The sequence below is a fragment of the Rana temporaria genome, chromosome 5 (assembly GCF_905171775.1).
Source record: "Rana temporaria chromosome 5, aRanTem1.1, whole genome shotgun sequence".
Lineage (NCBI taxonomy): Eukaryota > Metazoa > Chordata > Amphibia > Anura > Ranidae > Rana > Rana temporaria.
The window spans coordinates 404,857,796-404,876,694 of record NC_053493.1 but is presented as its reverse complement, the minus strand read 5'-3'; the positions used below and the strand labels follow the sequence as shown (position 1 = coordinate 404,876,694).

The following is an 18,899-nucleotide window of genomic DNA, read 5'->3' as shown; positions in this document are numbered from 1 at the left end:
TTTGTTTTTTGTGCAAAAAATAAAAAAAGACAGAAAATGTGGGGGGGGGAAGGTTTTCTTTGTTTCTGTTATTTTTTTTGTAAATAAGTAAGTTTTCTACTTCAATGACAGGCACTGATAAGGCAGCACCGATGGGCACCGATGAGGTGGCACTGATGAGGTGGCACTGATGATGGGCACTGATAGGCAGCACTAATGGGCACTGATAGGCGGCACTGATGGGCACTGATAGGTGGCACTGGTATGTGGCCCTGATGGTCACTCATAGGCGGCACTGATGGGCACCAATAGGAGGCACTAATGGGCACCAATAGGCAGCACTGATGGGCCCCAATAGGCGGCACTGATGGGTACTTGTGTGTGGCACTGATAGTTGGCACAGATGGGCACTGATGGTCACTGATAGGTGGGCACAGATGGGCACTGATGAATGGCACTGATGACACTGATGGGTGGCATTGCTGGGCATCACAGATTTAAAGGTCTTTCACAATGGTGCCAATCAGTGCCCATTTGTGGGCACCGATTGGCACATATTTGGCATCAATTTGCATATGTGGATGGCCATGTGGGATGTACTTGGCCATCCACATTCTTGGGGCTTCCCAGGTAGTCCTGGAGGCTTCCCTGGTGGTCCAGTGTGGGCATCCGTGGGGGGGCTGTGCTGATAAACAATCAGTGCAAACCCCCCTGGCTCTTCCTGTTTTTCTATCGTGATCAGCTGTGATTGGACACGGCTGATCACGTGGTAAAGAGCCTCCGTCGGAGGCTCTTTACCAAGATCGGAGATGCAGGGTGTCAGACTGACACCCCTCATCATCGATCGCCGTGTGCCCCCATGGGCGTGTGCCAGGATGTTATCCTGCAGGACGTCAATAGATGTCCAGTCAGGATAACAGAACCATTTCCCGGACGTCAATTGTCTATTGACCAGGCGGGAAGTGGTTAATTAACCTTTTTTTGGTTAATTCTCCTTTAAGGGTGTGTGGCATGGGGGCGTGTCCTATGCCTACATACGTTTGTTCTACTATATATATATATATCTATACACACACTCACTAGCCACTTTATAAGGTACACCCGTTCAATTGCTTGGTAACACAAATTGCTAATTAGCCAATTACATGGCAGCAGCTCAATGCATTTAGGCACCTAGACGTGGTGAAGATGACTTGCTGACGTTCCACCCAAGAATCAGAATAGGGAAGAAAGGGGACTTTGAACGTGGCATGGTTGTTGGTGCCAGACGGGCTGTTTTGAGAATTTCATAAACTGCTGATCTACTGGGATTTTCACGCACAACCATCTCTAGGGTTCAGAGAATGATCCGAAAGAGAAAATATCCAGTGAGTTGTAGTTGTGTGGAGGAAAATGCCTTGTTTATGTCCGAGGTCAGAGGAGAATGATCAGACTGGTTTGAGATGATAGAAAGGCAACAGTAACTCAAATAACCACTCGTTACAACCAAGGAATGCAGAATACCATCTCTGAATGCACAACACATCGAATCATCGAAGAAGATGGTCTACAGCAGCAGAAGACCACACCGGGTGCCACTCCTGTGGGCTAAGAACAGGAAACGAAGGCTTTGATTCACACAGGTTCACCAAAATTGGACAATAGAAGATTGGAAAAACGTTGCCTGGTCTGAGTCTTGATTGCGATATGCAGATGGTAGGGTCAGAATTTGGTGTACACAACATGAAAGCATGGATCCATCTTGCCTTGTATCACCGGTTCAGGCTGGTGGTGTAATGGTGTGGGGGATATTTTCTTGGCACACTTTGGGCCCCTTAGTACCAATTGAGCATTGTTTACACACCACGGTCTCCCTGAGTATTGTTGGTGACCATGTTCATCCCTTTATGACTACAGTGTCCCCATCTTCTGATGGCTCCTTCCAGCAGGATAATGCACCATGTCACAAAGTTCCAATCATCTCACCACTGGACAATGAGGTCACTGTACTCCAATGGCCTCCACAGTCACCACATCTCATCCAATTGCGCACCTTTGGGATGTGGTGGAATGAACGATTTGCATCCTGGATGTGCGGCCGACAAATCTGCAGCAACTGGGTGATACTATCATGTCACTATGGAGCAAAATCTCTGAGGAATGTTTCCAACACCTTGTTGAATCTATGCCACCAAGAATTAAGGCAAAATCGGGTCCAAACCGGTACTAGCAAGGTGTACCTAATAGAGTGGACGGTGTGTGTATATACACACTGTCATGGCCGATACTGTTGGCACCCCATAATTTTTTCCAGAAAATCAAGTATTTCTCATAGAAAAGTATTGCAGTAACACGTTTTGCTATTCACATGTTTATTCCCTTTGTGTGTATTGGAACAACTACAAAAAAAAAAGGGAGGAAAAAAATGCAAATTGGATATAATGTCACACAAAACTCCAAAAATGGGCTGGTCAAAATTCTTGGCACCTTTTCAAAATTGTGGATAAATAAGATTGCTTCAAGCATGTGATGCTCCTTTAAACTCACCTGGGGCAAGTAACAGGTGTGGGCAATATAAAAATCACACCTGAAAACAACACTAGAGGAACTCTGCAACACCCCAGGTACCACGTCACATACGCTCTCCCTGGCTTATGACCCTGGCCTATGGCCTTTTAAACACACTGCGCCCGGATTTTGTACCCCCGGGTATACTTAAATGGGAGGAGGAACTACACTGTAATTTCGATTCGGCCAAACGACAGCGCATCCTGAGGTTTACGCACAAGTCTTCCATCTGCGCCAAAGCCCAGGAGACCAGCTATAAAATCTTGTCACGATGGTATAGAACCCCAGAGCTCCTTCACAAGTTTTTCCCGGCGACATCTGACCTTTGTTGGCGTTGCTGGGCCGACAAGGGGACACTCCTGCACATTTTCTGGTCGTGCCCGGTTCTGAGCCGCTTCTGGCGAGTGGTTCGTGAGGTAGTTCAGAAATTTGCAGACCGCAGTGTTCCAGCGGACCCTGCGTTCTTTCTCCTGCATGCATCCAACATCCCGGAGAAAGTATACAAGAAATCCGTGGTTAGGCACCTTTTGGATGCAGCCAAGGCCTGCATTCCTCTTCATTGGAAGGCCACACTGCCGCCGACGATCCCCCAGTGGATCGCAAAGGTGGAAGAGATAAAACGCATGGAGGATCTTATCCTCACAGCGCAAAACAGACAGGAAAAATTCACTGATACCTGGCAACTGTGGAATATCTTCATATACTCAGCTGAGGGCCAAGCACTGAGGGAGCCCGCAGCTGACGTGTGAACGTATACTTCCCAGCATCTATCTGCATGCCTCAGAACGTTGCTACAACAGTAAGGGAGACCACAAAGTAAGGGAACCCTCCCACCCCCTGGGGAGCCTGTGCTCGGGGAGTTCAACCCCCGGAGCCCCCCCCCATTCCCCCTCTGCTACCCTTGACCGCTCCTTCTTTCCTTCTCTTTCTCTCTGTCCTTAGTTCTGACTTTTTACCCTCTGGAATAGTACACACCCCTTTTAGGGGGTCTTTTTTTAAATAAAGAGAAAATGTGGGGACCGGTCGCGTGATCCGGATACTTTGCTATAAATTGGCACAGTTGTTACTTTTCGTTGTTGTATACCTAATCTATTACGTGTGCTGTGTGTATGGTTGTACCATATCGGCCTGCGCGGCCTTACAAATAAACAATTTTGAAAAAAAAAAATCACACCTGAAACCAGATAAAAAGGGGAGAAGTTCATGTAGTCTTTGCATTGTGTGTCTGTGTGTTACACACATGGGCAACAGAAAGAGGAGAAGAGAACTGTCTGAGGACTTGAGAACCAAAATCGTGGAAAAATATCAACAATCTCAAGGTTACAAGTCCATCTCCAGAGATCTAGATTTGCCTTTGTCCACAGTGCGCAACATTATCAAGAAGTTTGCAACCCATGGCACTGTAGCTAATCTCACTGGACACGGACAGAAGAGAAAAATTGATGAAAGGTTGCAACGCAGGATAGTCCGGATGGTGGATAAGCCTCCCCAAACAAGTTCCAAAGAAATTCAAGCTGTCCTGCAGGCTCAGGGAGCATCAGTGTCAGCGCCAACTATCCGTCAACATTTAAATGAAATGAAACGCTATGGCAGGAGACCCAGGAGGACCCCAATGCTAACACAGAGACATAAAAAAGCAAGACCACAGTTTGCCAAAATGTACTTGAGTAAGTCAAAATCATTCTAGGAAAACGTCTTGTGGACAGATGAGACCAAGATAGAGCTTTTTGGTAAAGCACATCATTCTACTGTTTACCGAAAACGGAATGAGGCCTACAAAGAAAAGAACACAGTATCTACAGTGAAATATGGTGGAGGTTCAATGATGTTTTGGGGTTGTTTGCTGCCTCTGGCACTGGGTGCCTTGAATGTGTGCAAGGCATCATGATATCTGAGGATTACCAAAGGATTTTGGGTCGCACTGTAGAGCCCAGTGTCAGAAAGCTGGGTTTGCGTCCAAGATCTTGGGTCTTCCAGCAGGACAATCACCCCAAACATACGTAAAAAAACACCCAGAAATGGATGGCAACAAAGTGATAGAGAGTTCAAGTGGCCAGTATCCCATTGAACACCTGTGGAGAGGTCTTAAAATTGCTGTTGGGAAAAGGGGCCCTTCCAAAAAGAGAGACCTGGAGCATTTTGCAAAGAGTGGTCCAAAATTCTGGGTGAGAGGTGTAAGAAGCTTATTGATGGTTATAGGAAGCCACTGATTTCAGTTATTTTTTCCAAAGGGTGTGCAACCAAATATTAAGTTAAGGGTGCCAAGAATTTTGACCAGACCATTTTTGGAGTTTTGTGTGACATGTCCAATTTCCTTTTTTTCCTCCCTTTTTTTTGTTTTGTTCCAATACACACAAAGGGAATAAACATGTTATTGCAATACTTTTCTGTGAGAAATACTTGATTTTCTGGAAAAAATGTCTGGGGTGCCAACAATTTCGGCCATGACTGTATCTATATATCTGGGGCACAACAGCCAGACACCCAGGGTGCAGGAGGACTTTGAATTGCTATATATAAGGCCTTGTACAGAAGAGCGAACATGTCCGATGAAAACGGTCCGCGGACCGTTTTCATCTGACATGTCTGCTGGGAGGTTTTGGTCTGATGTGTGTACACACCATCAGACCAAAATCCCCGCGGACAGAGAACGCGGTGACGTAGACGACACCGATGTTCTCTGACACGGAAGGTCAATGCTTCCACGCATGCGTCGAATCAATTCGACGCATGCACGGGATTTCGGCCAGCGGACATGTCCGATGAGTTGTACTAACCATCGGACATGTCCGACGGACAGGCTTCCAGCGGACAAGTTTCTTAGCATTCCGCTGGAAACCTGTCCGCTAGGCCGGAAAACTGTCCGGTAGGCCCTACACACGGTTGGACATGTCCGCGGAAACTGGTCCAACGGACCAGTTTCAGCGGACATGTTTGGTCGTGTGTACAAGGCCTAAGAGTTTATTGAGCCAGGTGGGGTTAAGCTCCAGCACTGTATTTCCCTTTTCACACTGCACACGCTCATTACATTGAATTTCACAAAGTTGGAAAAAGACGTCAAGTTAGAAAATATGAATTTTGAAGGAAATATTGAGAAACAATTGTATACAATGTAATCATAAAATCACTACAGCTACTGAACGAAAGAGCTACCCACGGCAAGTAAACAATGCTGTAACCTGATAATATTCGTCTATTTTAATCTGTAACTAGTGATTTGCCCCTGGCAAGATACAGGGCTATATAGAGAAGCTGTGAAGCTTTCTGAAGCTGCCATCAGGGAGCCGCAAAAAACAAACAGACAGAGATCTGAATAAAAAGAGAGGAGCAAAACCCACAACAACAATATTACTATTACATAGTTACATAGTAGGTGTAAAAAAGACACAAGTCCAACCTATGTGTGTGATTATATGTCAGTATTACCTTGTATATCCCTGTATGGTCGTGGTAGTTCAGGTGCTTATCTAATAGTTTCTTGAAACCATCAATGCCCCCCGCTGAGACCACGGACTGTGGAAGGGAATTCCACATCCTTGCCGCTCTTACAGTAAAGAACCCTCTACGTAGTTTAAGGTAAAACCTATTTTCTTCTAATTTTAATGAGTGGCCACGTGTCTTGTTAAACTCCCTTCCGCGAAAATGTTTTATCCCTATTGTGGGGTCACCAGTTTGGTATTTGTAAATTGAAATCATAACCCCTCTCAAGCGTCTCTTCTCCAGGGAGAATAAGTTCAGTGCTCGCAACCTTTCTTCATATCTATTTTTCAAAAGGGTAAGGTGGGGGTGGGACTTTAATTGTGCCTATGATGTCTTCTTGTGCTATCCTTAAGGCCCTGACGAAGCGGGATTGTCTGTGAAACGCGTAGGCCACACCTCTCGATATTTTCAGGACCTGCACACCCCAAACTCAAAATAGGAGACTTATAGCTGGATTCAGATAGCTTTACGCCGGCGTATCAGTAGATACGCCCACGTAACTCTGAATCTACGCCGTCCTAAATTTAAGCGTATTCTGGAAACCAGATACGCTTAAATTAGGATAAGATACGAGCGGCGCAAGTCTCCTATGCCGTCGTATCTTAGGGTGCAATATTTAGGCTGGCCGCTAGGTGGCGCTTCCGTTGAGTTCGGCGTAGAATATGCAAATGACTAGATACGCCGATTCAGTAACGTACGTGTGCCCGGCATTTTTTTTACGTCGTTTGAGTACGCCTTTTTCCGGCGTAAAGTTAGTCGAACAAATAGCTGGCCTAGTCAATGTTAAGTATGGCCGTCATTCCCACGTCGAAATTTGAAATTTTTACGTTGTTTGCGTAAGTCGTCCGTGAATGGGGCTGGACGTAATTTACGTTCACATCGAAACCAATACGTCCTTGTGGCGTACTTTGGAGCAATGCACACTGGGATATGTATATGGACGGCGCATGCGCCGTTCGTAAAAAACGTCAATCACGTCGGGTCACCAATCATTTACATAAAACACGCCCCCTCATCCTCATTTGAATTAGGCGCACTTACGCCGGCCCTATTTACGCTATGCCGCCGTAACTTAGGAGGCAATTGCTTTGTGAATACAACACTTGCCTCTCTGACTTACAGGGGTGTAGCATAAATACGATATGCTACGCCGCCTCAAAGATGCGCCCGGCTACCTAAATCTAGCTATGTATCTTGTTTTAAATTGTCTTAAATTGTTTTGTATCTTTAGAAAGTACCGCTTATGGCAGTCAAATAAAACTTTTCTATTTTTCTATAACTGTAGTATTCTTCTTGTTCATACTCCACCAAGGCACAATTAAAGTCCCACCCCACCTTACCTTTTTGAAACATACCTACATATCTTTTGGGGGTGGTGCCTTTGTAGGAGTATAATTATTTCACGTTCACCACAACACCTACAGATAAACGTTCTTCATATCTAATATCCTTCAGGCCCTTTATTAGCTTTGTTGCTCTTCTTTGTACTCACTCCATTTCCAGCACATCCTTCATGAGGACCAGTGCCCAGAATTGGACAGCATACTCCAGGTGCGGCCGGACCAGAATCTTGTAGATTGGGGGAATTATTTGTTTTATCTCCCCTTTTTAATGCATACCAATATTCTGTTTGCTTTGTTAGCAGCAGCTTGGCATTGCATGCCATTGCTGAGCCCGTCATCTACTAGGACCCCCAGGTCCCAGGTCCTTTTTCATCCTAAATTAAACTGGAACAATAAACTGACTTAAGATGGCCATAGATGGATTGAAATTCGGCCAATTTAGCAAGAACTGGCCACATTTTTAAACATCTATGGACAGGTTTGTTGTACTGAATTTGATCAATTAGCCTGTCAGGTATTTTTTTTGCCTGATCACTGCCAGTGACTATAGCCACCAGCAGTTATCACTGTATTTCACTGGTAGGGAAGGCCCCCCCATCGGTGGAACACTGCACAAGGGATTTCTCCATCAACACTGACTGTGTTGATAGAGAAATCAAGCAATCTTGTTTCTGATTGGAGTAATTACATAGTTAGCAGGTTAAATAAAGACAATAGTGCATCCAGTTCAACCTGTGTAGGTGTGTGTTCCTTCAACCCATCACATTCAAATTGCATAGTGTATGGCCTGCCTTAGTACGTGTACCTGAAGATGGCACTGAAAAATACATTGGCCGTATTTAAAAATGCCATAAATCTATCCCCTATTTTGTAGACGCTATAAATTTTGTGCAAACCAATCAATATACGCTTATTGCAATTTTTTTACCAAAAATATGCAGAAGAATACATATTGGTCTAAATTTTTTTTTTTTTTTTAGGTTTGGCTACAGCTAATCACATGGTACAGGGTGCTGTAATTGTCCCAGGTACTGTACCATTTGATGGCTGTGGGTCAATCACAGCATAGGAAATACAGGTGTTATGAATGAATTATCACATGATCACTGGGCCAGAGTACCGGGATCTGCAATCACAATGGTCGCGGGGAGGGGTGGTTTTGGGTTGGACAGTGCACTCCTAAATCTGAATCAGGCACCTGACATACATGTTCACCTAACCTCTTGCATCCATGTAACACATATGTGCGGCAGCAAAAAGCATGGGCCGAGCACTCACACACTAAACATAAGCATTCATGGGTGGCTGAGGTTTCTGTGCCAAAAGAGCACACACTGCTTGCCTACAACACAGTGACCACAGTAAATATTGGGAGCTGAAGGGACTCACTCCCAAAAATGTGATCACTATGACAGCCGACCTCGTGAACTTTTCAAACTAGTCACTCAGACTATGAACCCTACCTGCCTAGAGCCTCCAGCAAACGAAACACAAGAATTCTGTAATGACCTATCTGATTTTTTTATCAACAAAATCGAAAACATTCAGGAAATAATTCAACAGAAAAAAACAACCAACCTCACTCAGCCTAAGCAACAAGAGGAAATCAATACAAACATAACAAAATAGACAACATTTTCGCTGTTCCCGATCACCATTGACACCACCAAAAACATTGTTAGAAGCCTCAGAGACAGCACATCACCAAATTACATAATTTCTACAAAACTCCTGAAAGAATGTACCGACATCTTGGCACCCACCATAACACATCTCGTAAATCAATAATTCTAAGAAGGTGTTGTTCTGATCTCCCCCAAGCAAGGCATAATCAAACCTCTCCTAAAGAAACCCAATCTCGACCCCAAAGACCCAAACTACCACAGACCGATAACAAGTCTTAACACCATCTCAAAGATCATGGAGAAAGCAGTAGTACAACAGCTACAACTCCATTTGGACTCCCACAAACTCTTGGACCCACTACAATCAGGCTTCCACCCAGGCCATGGCACAGAAACAGCCCTTCTCAAAATATGGGATGACGCCCTCGAAGCAGCAGATGGTGGATAATCATGTCTCCTGGTGCTGCTGGACCTAAGTGCAGCATTCGACACTGTAGACCACACAACTCTACTCTTTCGCCTGAAAGAAGTAGCTGGAGTCGCAGACTCTGACCTACCCTGGTTCGCATCTGTAACGGTCAGGGGTTAACGCTGTTACAATATTCCATTCCACCAAACCACGACAGCTTCTGACACTCCACAATCCAGCAGACAGGACCCATTGGATTTCCCCCAGAAAACGAGACACACAGCTCTGTTCTCTGGTTCCAAACAAATAGCTTTTAATGACAAACTCAGGCTCTTTTTATACAGTAGAAAGCATGCTGCAGTAATCAAAGGGACAATGACACACTCCACCCACAACATCATACAATGGTTGCTAACGAGCCTCCAATACACATTTCGGGTCTGACACAATCAACATGAGCTAATTACTAACCATTTACCCAGACGAGGTGACTCTGAGATAGGCTCTTTTCACCTCAATACAATACACATTCCTTTAGTAAACATAAGTCAGACATCTGACCTTTTAGATTGTGTTAATTCACATTCCATGTCTATCATCAATAGAACTTTCACACAATACAGTGTTAATTAGCATCACACAATGAACAAGTCTTTAGAAGCCAAACTAAGGTTAATTTACATGACAGTAGCAGACTTAATTACCTACGTTCCACATTGAATGAATCACTGTCCTATTGACCTGCTGGGTTCAGAATTAACCACCTTTAATATTTCAAGATATCCTGCAATACATTGTGAATTATCATTACTGTCCCATCTCATGTAATCCATGATATCAGTTCTCAGACATCCTATGCCCCTATTGGACATAGGATGACCCTAGACACAAGAGTCATTGGTGAAGCTGAAACAGGAGTACCCCACATCCTTCAAGAGCCTCTGGGTCCCACGGGCCATACCGTTACAGCACCCTTCCTAGAAAATCGTTCACAGTCAGTGAAACTAGAAGCCTTCACCTCTGAAACATGCACCATTTCTGGCAGAGTCCCTCAAGGATCACCCCTGTCACCCATGCTCTTTAACATCTACCTCCGCCCACTCCTCAAAATCATCAGCCAACAGGACCTGTGCTACCACTCATACGCTGACGACACTCAACTCTACATTCGCATCACCGGGAAAAAAGACCAATATCACGAACTGGAAAATTGCCTTACATTGATCAATGATTGGATGACTGAGAGCTCCCTTAAACTCAAAGGATCCAAAACAGAACTTCGTCTCCTCCACGCAAACCGAAAGACAAAAGATAAGACTTCATGGACACCGCCCAGCATCCTTGGACAGACCATTACCCCGAGCACCAAAGCCAAAAGTCTCGGAGTCATCTTTGATTCGGAGAGGTCGATGGATGCATAAATAGGATCAGTAGTCAGCAGATCTGACCATCTCCTCCGCCTGCTGTGTAGACTCATCCCCTTCATCCCAGAAGAGGAAATAGCAGTAGTAGTTGGAACAATCATCAATTCCCAACTCAACTACACAAACTCCCTCTACATAGGACTACCTAAATACCAGATTTCGCGCCTACAAGTCATCCAGAACACGGCAGCAAGACTGGTAACAGGGAAAAAAACATGGAAATCCATCACCCCTTCACTGAGGACCCTTCATTGGCTAACCGTAAAGGATTGGATCACATTCAAGACCCTCTGTCTCACCCAAAAGTGCACACAAGGAAACACTCCTCAATACTTATGCGATAAAAAAAAACACTACATTCCCAATCGCGTTCTCCGATCAACCAACCTCTCCTCCACATCCCCAAGTCCTGCTACAAATCGAAGGGAGAACGAAGATTTGCAGTCCAACGACCACGGCTATGGAACGCTCTACCCACGGACATCCTCATGGAGGAAAACCATCGGGCCTTCAGGAAAAAACTTACGACTTACCTCTTCTGAAGGATTAGGACGTTCACTGGATGCAAAGCGCCTTGAGGCGATTTAGTCCGCATTTGTAGCGCTATATACCGTATTTTTCGCCATGTAAGACATACTTTTTCTTCCCCAAAACTGGGGGGGAAAAGTTGGTGCGTCTTATTCGGCGAATACACGGTTTCGCCTGACCGATCTGCGTTCCGCGGAACGCACCGCCGCCGCAGCCTTAGGAAAGACCGCGGCTTTGGCCTAGCTCCGGAGCGGTCGGCCATCTTAGTACACCCGGCGCGCTGACGGCATCATTGCTCTGCTCGTGGATCTGTTTATTCATAGCAGAGCGCGCGCAGAGATCTTGCCATGCATCTGCAACAACAGTGAGTTGTGGGGGCAATGTTGCTGGCTATAATTACTATGTGGGGGCAATATTACTGGCTGCTATTACTAATGTGGGGGCAATGTTACTGGCTGTTATTACTATGTTGGGCAATGTTACTGGCTGCTATTACTAATGTGGGGGTAATGTTACTGGCTGTTATTACTATGTGGGGGCAATGTTACTGGCTGCTATTACTAATGTGGGGGCAATGTTACTGGCTGTTATTACTATGTGGGGGCAATGTTACTGGCTGCTATTACTAATGTGGGGGCAATGTTACTGGCTGCTATTACTAATGTGGGGGCAATGTTACTGGCTATTATTACTATGTGAGGGCACTGTTACTGGCTATTATTACTATGTGGGGGCAATGTTACTGGCTATTACTAATGTGGGGGCAATGTTACTGGCTATTACTAATGTGGGGGTGGTGTGATGGTCATGACGAGTGGGGGGCAAATATTTTACTACAGTATTTGGTTCAGAATCTTTTTTTCTAGATTTTCCTCCTTTAAAATTGGGTGTGTCTTATATGCCGGAGCGTCTTATACGGCGAAAAATACGGTAAGTTATTCACTCACTCACAGCCAATCACAGTGGTCATGTGATCGGGCAGACCTTCCTGCTCCCAGTCGTAATAGCACAGGTAAAGCGATGCTGGGGCTGGGCAAGAAAGGTTTAACATGTCTCAATGATATCATCCAAAAAAAATTAAAATACAATCAGGGTTATTCCTTACTTAAGGTTAATTTTCAGAGCCATGCAAAACATTTCCCAATGCCACCAGGCCAACTGTCCATGAAGACCCCTTGGCTTATAGCAGGGATCTTCAAACTTTCTTTCAATATGGGCCAGTTCACTGTCCCTCAGGCTTTAGGTGGTCCAGATTGTGAGCAGTGGGAGTAGGAAATGTCCCAGGGTCAGTGGCAAGTAAATAATGCCTCAAGCTTGGTGGTCAGTGGCAGTAAATAAATGACATAGCTTCTGTGCCCAGTGGAAGGAGGAATATTGCCCTATCATTGGTATCAGTGGGAGAAATAGTGCCTCATAGCAGTGGGAGAAATAGTGCCCCATGGGCTGCATCCTGCCCACAAGCTACAGTTTGGAGTCCAATGACTTGCAGCATAGTCAAAAAGATAAAAATGATCTGGGGGGGGGGGGGGGGTTCAAGCACAAGACCCTTGATACTTACATATTCTTCATATGTGTCCTGTGCTGGCAGTGGTGGTCGATAACCAGCGGGAGGAGGTAGTCCTCTTGCTCGTGTGGCCAATATTCCCCGAGCTCTTATAGATGGGACCCTGGCAGGGGTGACTCCTCTGGGAGCTGGTGCCCCTCTTGGTACTCCTGCAGAAGCGGGTGGCACTCCTCCACGGCTCCTGAAAATAAATTTACAATTCAGGTTATATAGTGCAACTATTTGTCATTTAAAAAAGCATTTTAATAATTTATCATACAAAATGTAGCATTACAAAGCAGAATTGGAAAGATATTGACTACATGTACCATAAATCTGAACATCAGAGCCATTAGAATTGTTATACAGGATTTATATAGCATCAGCAGCTTGTGCAGCCTTTTACCATTAAAAAAGGAGTACAACTGCAATACAGTGAAATACAGAAGGAATAGCAGGGCCCTGTTCATGGAGCTTAGGGAGGGGTAGGTGGTACAAAAGGTATTTTATGTGAGGGATAATCTAATGGAGGTGGCCGAAGCACAGTTTTTAAGATGGAGGTGATGCAGGCTTCCCTAGGTAAATTTGTTTTCAGACATCGCTAACTCGCCTCCCTTAAAGTGGTTGTAAACCCTAAGGCCTTGTACACACGACCGGATCTGTCCGCTGATACTTGTCCGCGGACCAGTTTCAGCGGACATGTTCGGTCGTGTGTACGGCCTATTGGACCGTTTTCCAGCGGACATTTGTCCAGCCGACCGTTTTCCAGCGGCCAAAAATTTCTTAGCATGCTAAGAAACCTGTCCGCTGGAAACCTGTTCGTCGGACATGTTCGGTCGTCTGTACAGACTCACCGGACATGTCCGCTCGGCCGCCATCCCTCGCATGCGTCAAAGTGATTCGACGCATGCGTGGAAGCATTGACCTTCCAGGGCCACGTCACCGCGTATCGTGTACGCGCGGATTTCTGTCTGATGGTGTGTACAACCATCAGACAGAAATCTCCGGGCGGACATGTCCGCTGAAAACGGTCCGGCGGACCGATTTCAGCGGACAGTCCGTCCGTGTGTACGAGGCCTTACAGACCACTTAGACCTACAGGTAAGCCTAGATTAAGGCTTACCTGTAGGTGCAAGAAATATCTCCTAAACGTACACGGTTTAGGAGACATTTCCAAAAGACACAATTCTATTTTTTTTAATTGGTCATTAAAAACGACTGTGTGGGCTCCAGAGCATTTTTCTCGTCGTTTTAATGGGCATTAAAAATTTAGAACAAGCTCAAATTTTTCGCGTAGTTTTGCACGTCGTCGTGAAAACTGGTCGTGTGTAGGCTTTAACGACGGGAAAAAAACGTGCATGCTCAGAAGCAAGTTATGAGATGGGAGCACTCGTTCTGGTAAAACTAGCGTTTGTAATGGAGATGGCACATTCGTCACGCTGTAACAGACTGAAAAGCACGAAGACTGAAAGGCGCGAATCGTCTCTTACCAAACTTTTACTAACACGAAATCGGCAAAAGCTGCCCAAAGGGTGGCGCCATCCGAATGGAACTTCCCCTTTATAGTGCCGTCGTACGTGTTGTACGTCACCACGCTTTGCTTTTTTTTTCACGATCGTGTGTATGCAAGGCAGGCTTGACAAGAATCACGTTGAGAAAAACTTATTTTTTTCCATGACATTAAAAACGATCGTGTGCATTAGACATGTCATTGTTCTTAAAGGCAACATTTATAACTAGAAGTGCCCAATGTCCTTAGCCAATCCCCCACTGGCTCCAAGGCATTATTAAACACAGTCTCTTACTTTTTCCCAGGGAAGCAAACTCTTGGTAGAACCACCAATAACCAAGAAAGTTGAAGGATCATACCCTGATGGGCCAATAGTTTGTAATAATGCAACAATTTATTGATCACCCAAAGACCCCCTGACCCCGCAAAATGCTGTGACAATGTTTTTTTTTTTTTTTTTTTAACTTCTACCAACGCTTGACTTCCAATGAACCTCAAAACAAGTGTGGATGGGTGGGGAAACTTTGCTTTTTGCCTAAACTTTCCAGAATACCCAACAATGTTCACAAGTACAACCTTTGTCACAAACAATAAACAGTTTTGACAATGTACTGTATATACTCGTGTATAAGCCGACCCGAACATAAGCTGAGGCACCTGATTTTACCACAAAAAAATGGAAAAAGGTATTAACTCGAGTATAAGCCTAGGGTAGGAAATGCAGCAGCTACTGTAAGTGGAAAAGAGGGTCAACAATGCCCATTTGCAGCTTCACTGTGCCCATTTTCAGCCTCACTGTGCCCATCTGCAGCCTCACTGTGGCCATTTGCAGCCTCACTGTGGCCATTTGCATGCCTCACTGTGCCCATTGCATGCCTCACTATGCTGATCTGCATACCTGATCTCCATGTCATGTAGTCAGTCGGCGGACGTCCAGTGTAACAAAGCCCCGCCTCCTCCTCGTCCGTGATAGACAGAACACTCATACTCCCAGCAGTGAGTCAGTGTTCAGTGGTCCGCCTATCATGGATGAGGAGAAGGCGGGGCTTTGTTACACTGGACGGCTACCGTCTGACTGCATGAAACAGGGCCTGCTCAGGTATACAGATCGGAGAGACTCGAGTATAGGCTGAGGGGGGCTTTTTCAACACAAAAAAAATGTGCTGAAAAACTCGGCTTATACTCGTATATATACGGTAACAAGGAGGGAGTCATTGTCCTTAAGGGCAACATTTATAACTAGAATGGTCCATGTCCTCAGCCAATCCCTCCAAGACATTATCAAATACATATTCCTACTTTTTCCGTGGAAGCAAACTCTTGAAAAAAACACAAATAACCAAGGAAGTTATAGGATCATACTCCAAAAACCTCTAGTATGTTACAATGCAACAACTCATTGATCACCCAAAGGCCACCTGACCCAGCAAAATGATGTGACTATTTTTTTTTAACCTCCTACCAACCTTTGAGTTCATATGAACCTCAAAACAATCTTTCCAGAATACTCAACAATGTTCACAGGAATATCCGTTGTCACTATACCTTGCTTATCTGACTTTCAGACACTAATCGAACGAGACGCTTGAAGATGAAGTCTAGGTATGACAGTTTTTACATAGTTATGTTGATCCAGCTTGGACCAATGTAAGTATGCATGTGCTATACCTGCGGGATCCCCACTGAAGCTGGAAATCACTTTAGTAGCTTCTATACCATTACTCCAGTGATCTCCACTAGGGTTTGGTTCCCATGCTGAGCAGTTGACCTGCTGCTTTGTGAACACAAGAGGTCTCTAGCTTGGTGTGGGCACGATTCTTTCAACCCTGTAGGCCGATATTGGGGTACTTTAAAGTAGTAGTGGGCTTAGCACTATATGGCCATATGATGCAACTAATTCCCCATATTTTCTGAATATGCTAAGGTGTCTTTAAATAGCCTTGCAGGAGTTAAATGTAATTTGTGTATGTGTGCGCTGTAATCCTTTTTATTGTCTATATGGTCTTATGGCTGCACCATCTTTAATGCATTTTTTAGGGTGTGCCCCCCAAATCTTTGTTTGTCTAGCTTGGTGTGGGCACAATTCTTTCAAACCTGGATTTTCAGAATCGCATGTGGGCATTACTAGGGGTAGTTTACATGAAAATTCAGTTTGCCTAGGAACACCCACACCTGCAGACTGACAACTACTCATCAAGGCATTGTGATATTTTCATAGCTCTTTAGCTATTTTCCCAAGAAATCACTTGTATTAGGGCTGAGGGTTCTTGAGAGGAGTACTGAGGCAGGGTTCTGTGATGTTTTCAGGAAGGTATGTATAGCTACCTGTCATCCCCTCCTATCTGCCATGATCTGCCTGCATTTCATAACACAGCGTTGCCATCACTGGGTCTAAACTTCACGATGATATACATCGGCAGAATGGCTCCTGTGGGCAAAGCAACGTACCTGTATGTTGCTTTGAAAAGCCCGCCGCACGGGTGCGCCCACGCCCCCCGCAAGCTCTGTGATCGTGCCCGCGGGTTCCGTGGACTCGATGTCTGCCGATGTCCCATGATTGTGTCACGGAGCTGCAGAACAGGAGGGTGTCTGTGTAAACAAGACATTTCCCTGTTCTGCCTAGTGACAGGACAGTGATCTACTGCTCACTGTCATTGGGAGCAGTGATCAATGTCATGTCACTGGTAGCCCAGCCCCCCTCCCCAGTTAGAATCACTCCCTAGGACACACACCCCTTCCTTGCCCCCTAGTGGTTAACCTCTTCCCTGCCAGTGTCATTTACACAGTAATCAATGCATTTTTATAGCACTGATCGCTATATAAATGACAATGAATAGACAATGAATAGACAAAGAATACATATCGGCCTAAACTGAGAAAGAAATTTGTTTTTTATATTTTTGGGGGGATAGTTATTTTATCAAAAAGTAAAAAATATTGCTTTCTTTTTCAAAATTGTCGCTTTATTTTTGTTTATAGGGAAAAAAATAAAAACCGCAGAGGTGATCAAATACCACCAAAAGAAATCTCTATCTGTGGGAAAAAAAAGAATGTCAATTTTGTTTGGGTACAGCGCCACACGACCGCACAATTGTCAGTTAAAGCAACGCAGTGAGGAATCGCAAAACGTGCTCTGGTCAGGAAGGGGGTAAATTATTGCGGGGCAGAAGTGGTTAAAAAATGGAAAGGTTTTATTTAAAGAAAAAAAAATGCATTAACTTCAGCAAATGACATATTGATGTGGGAGTAGAAGGAGCCAGGGGAGGCAAAATTTGAGCAGCGTTAATAATTTTTAATTTGATCTTTCATTAGCCGTTGACTTGCCATATCCTTATATTTTATGTATAAATCACCTGTTAAAAGAAGCCACTGAAATTGCATCATTGCTTTGTAAGAGCCACCATCATTTCATGTTATTCTTGAGACATAAATAGGAGACCTACACAAACACGCACACCAAACAACAGGTAGATGAATAATATATCATCTAAGGGTGGGAACACAGAGATTCCATGGAGACCTCTGGAATTGTGCTCCATCAAAACAAGCTTTCCGCTTTTAGAAAACCTGTTTACGAAAAAGCTTTTTTTTTTATGCCATGTTGAAAACATTGCACATGTGTAAATACCGGGGGAGGGTGGTGGACATTTCTGAAAATTCTCCAGAGATTGTCAGGCAGTACAGCTTTTATAGATAAGTAAGGCATGAATTATGACTCTAGATCCCTTCCAATATCCCCTGGAAAAATGTTATACAAGATACTTATGGGGGTATGTGGGCATTTTAAACAGGCCTTAAAACAGTGGTTCTCAACCTGGAGGTCGGGACCCCTTGGGGGTCAAATGACGATATGACAGGGGTCACCAAATCCTGGGCTGTTCCTGAAGCCTAGCCTTCATGCAGCCGACCAGCAGGGCTGTCCCTGGAGCCTGCGGCCACCCACTCCGCCTCTTCAAAGTCACCTACTCAGTTCAGGGCATGGCTGGCGGGCAGAGACTAGAGGTCAGCTGACTGGTGATGAATGTGAAGTGGGAGGGGCTGGAGGAGACCCTATATCCTGATTTCGGCATAGGTGTCACTGCTGCGAGACACCACAAAGTCGAGACACAGTGAGTAACACTACCAGTGATTTAAGTTGCCATTAACTACTTAACCCCCGAACCATATTGCTGGTCAAAGACCAGAGCACTTTTGCGATTCGGCACTGCGTCGCTTTAACTGACAATTGCGTGGTCGTGTGATGTGGCTCCCAAACAAAATTGGCGTCCTTTTTTCCCCACAAATAGAGCTTTCTTTTGGTGGTATTTGAACACCTCTGCGGTTTTTATTTTTTGCGCTATAAACAAAAATAGAGCGCCAATTTTGAAAGAAAATTATATTTTTTACTTTTTGCTATAATAAATATCTTTTTTTTTTCCTCAGTTTAGACTGATACGTATTATTCTACATATTTTTAGTAAAAAAAAAAAAATCGCAATAAGCGCTTATTGATTGGTTTGCGCAAAAGTTAT

The 18,899-nt window shown here is 44.7% G+C and overlaps 1 protein-coding gene across 4 annotated transcripts in view; it reads right to left on the bottom strand.

Moving 5' to 3' along the window:
- The window catches only part of KHDRBS3 (KH RNA binding domain containing, signal transduction associated 3), a 207,764-nt gene that overhangs the window by 58,194 nt on the left and 130,671 nt on the right, over positions 1-18,899 (bottom strand). For all 4 annotated transcript variants that reach the window (XM_040355004.1, XM_040355003.1, XM_040355002.1 and 1 more), the window contains exon 7: positions 12,894-13,080. In XM_040355004.1, coding sequence (XP_040210938.1) covers positions 12,894-13,080 — 187 coding nt within the window. The remainder of the gene's footprint in view (positions 1-12,893; positions 13,081-18,899) is intronic.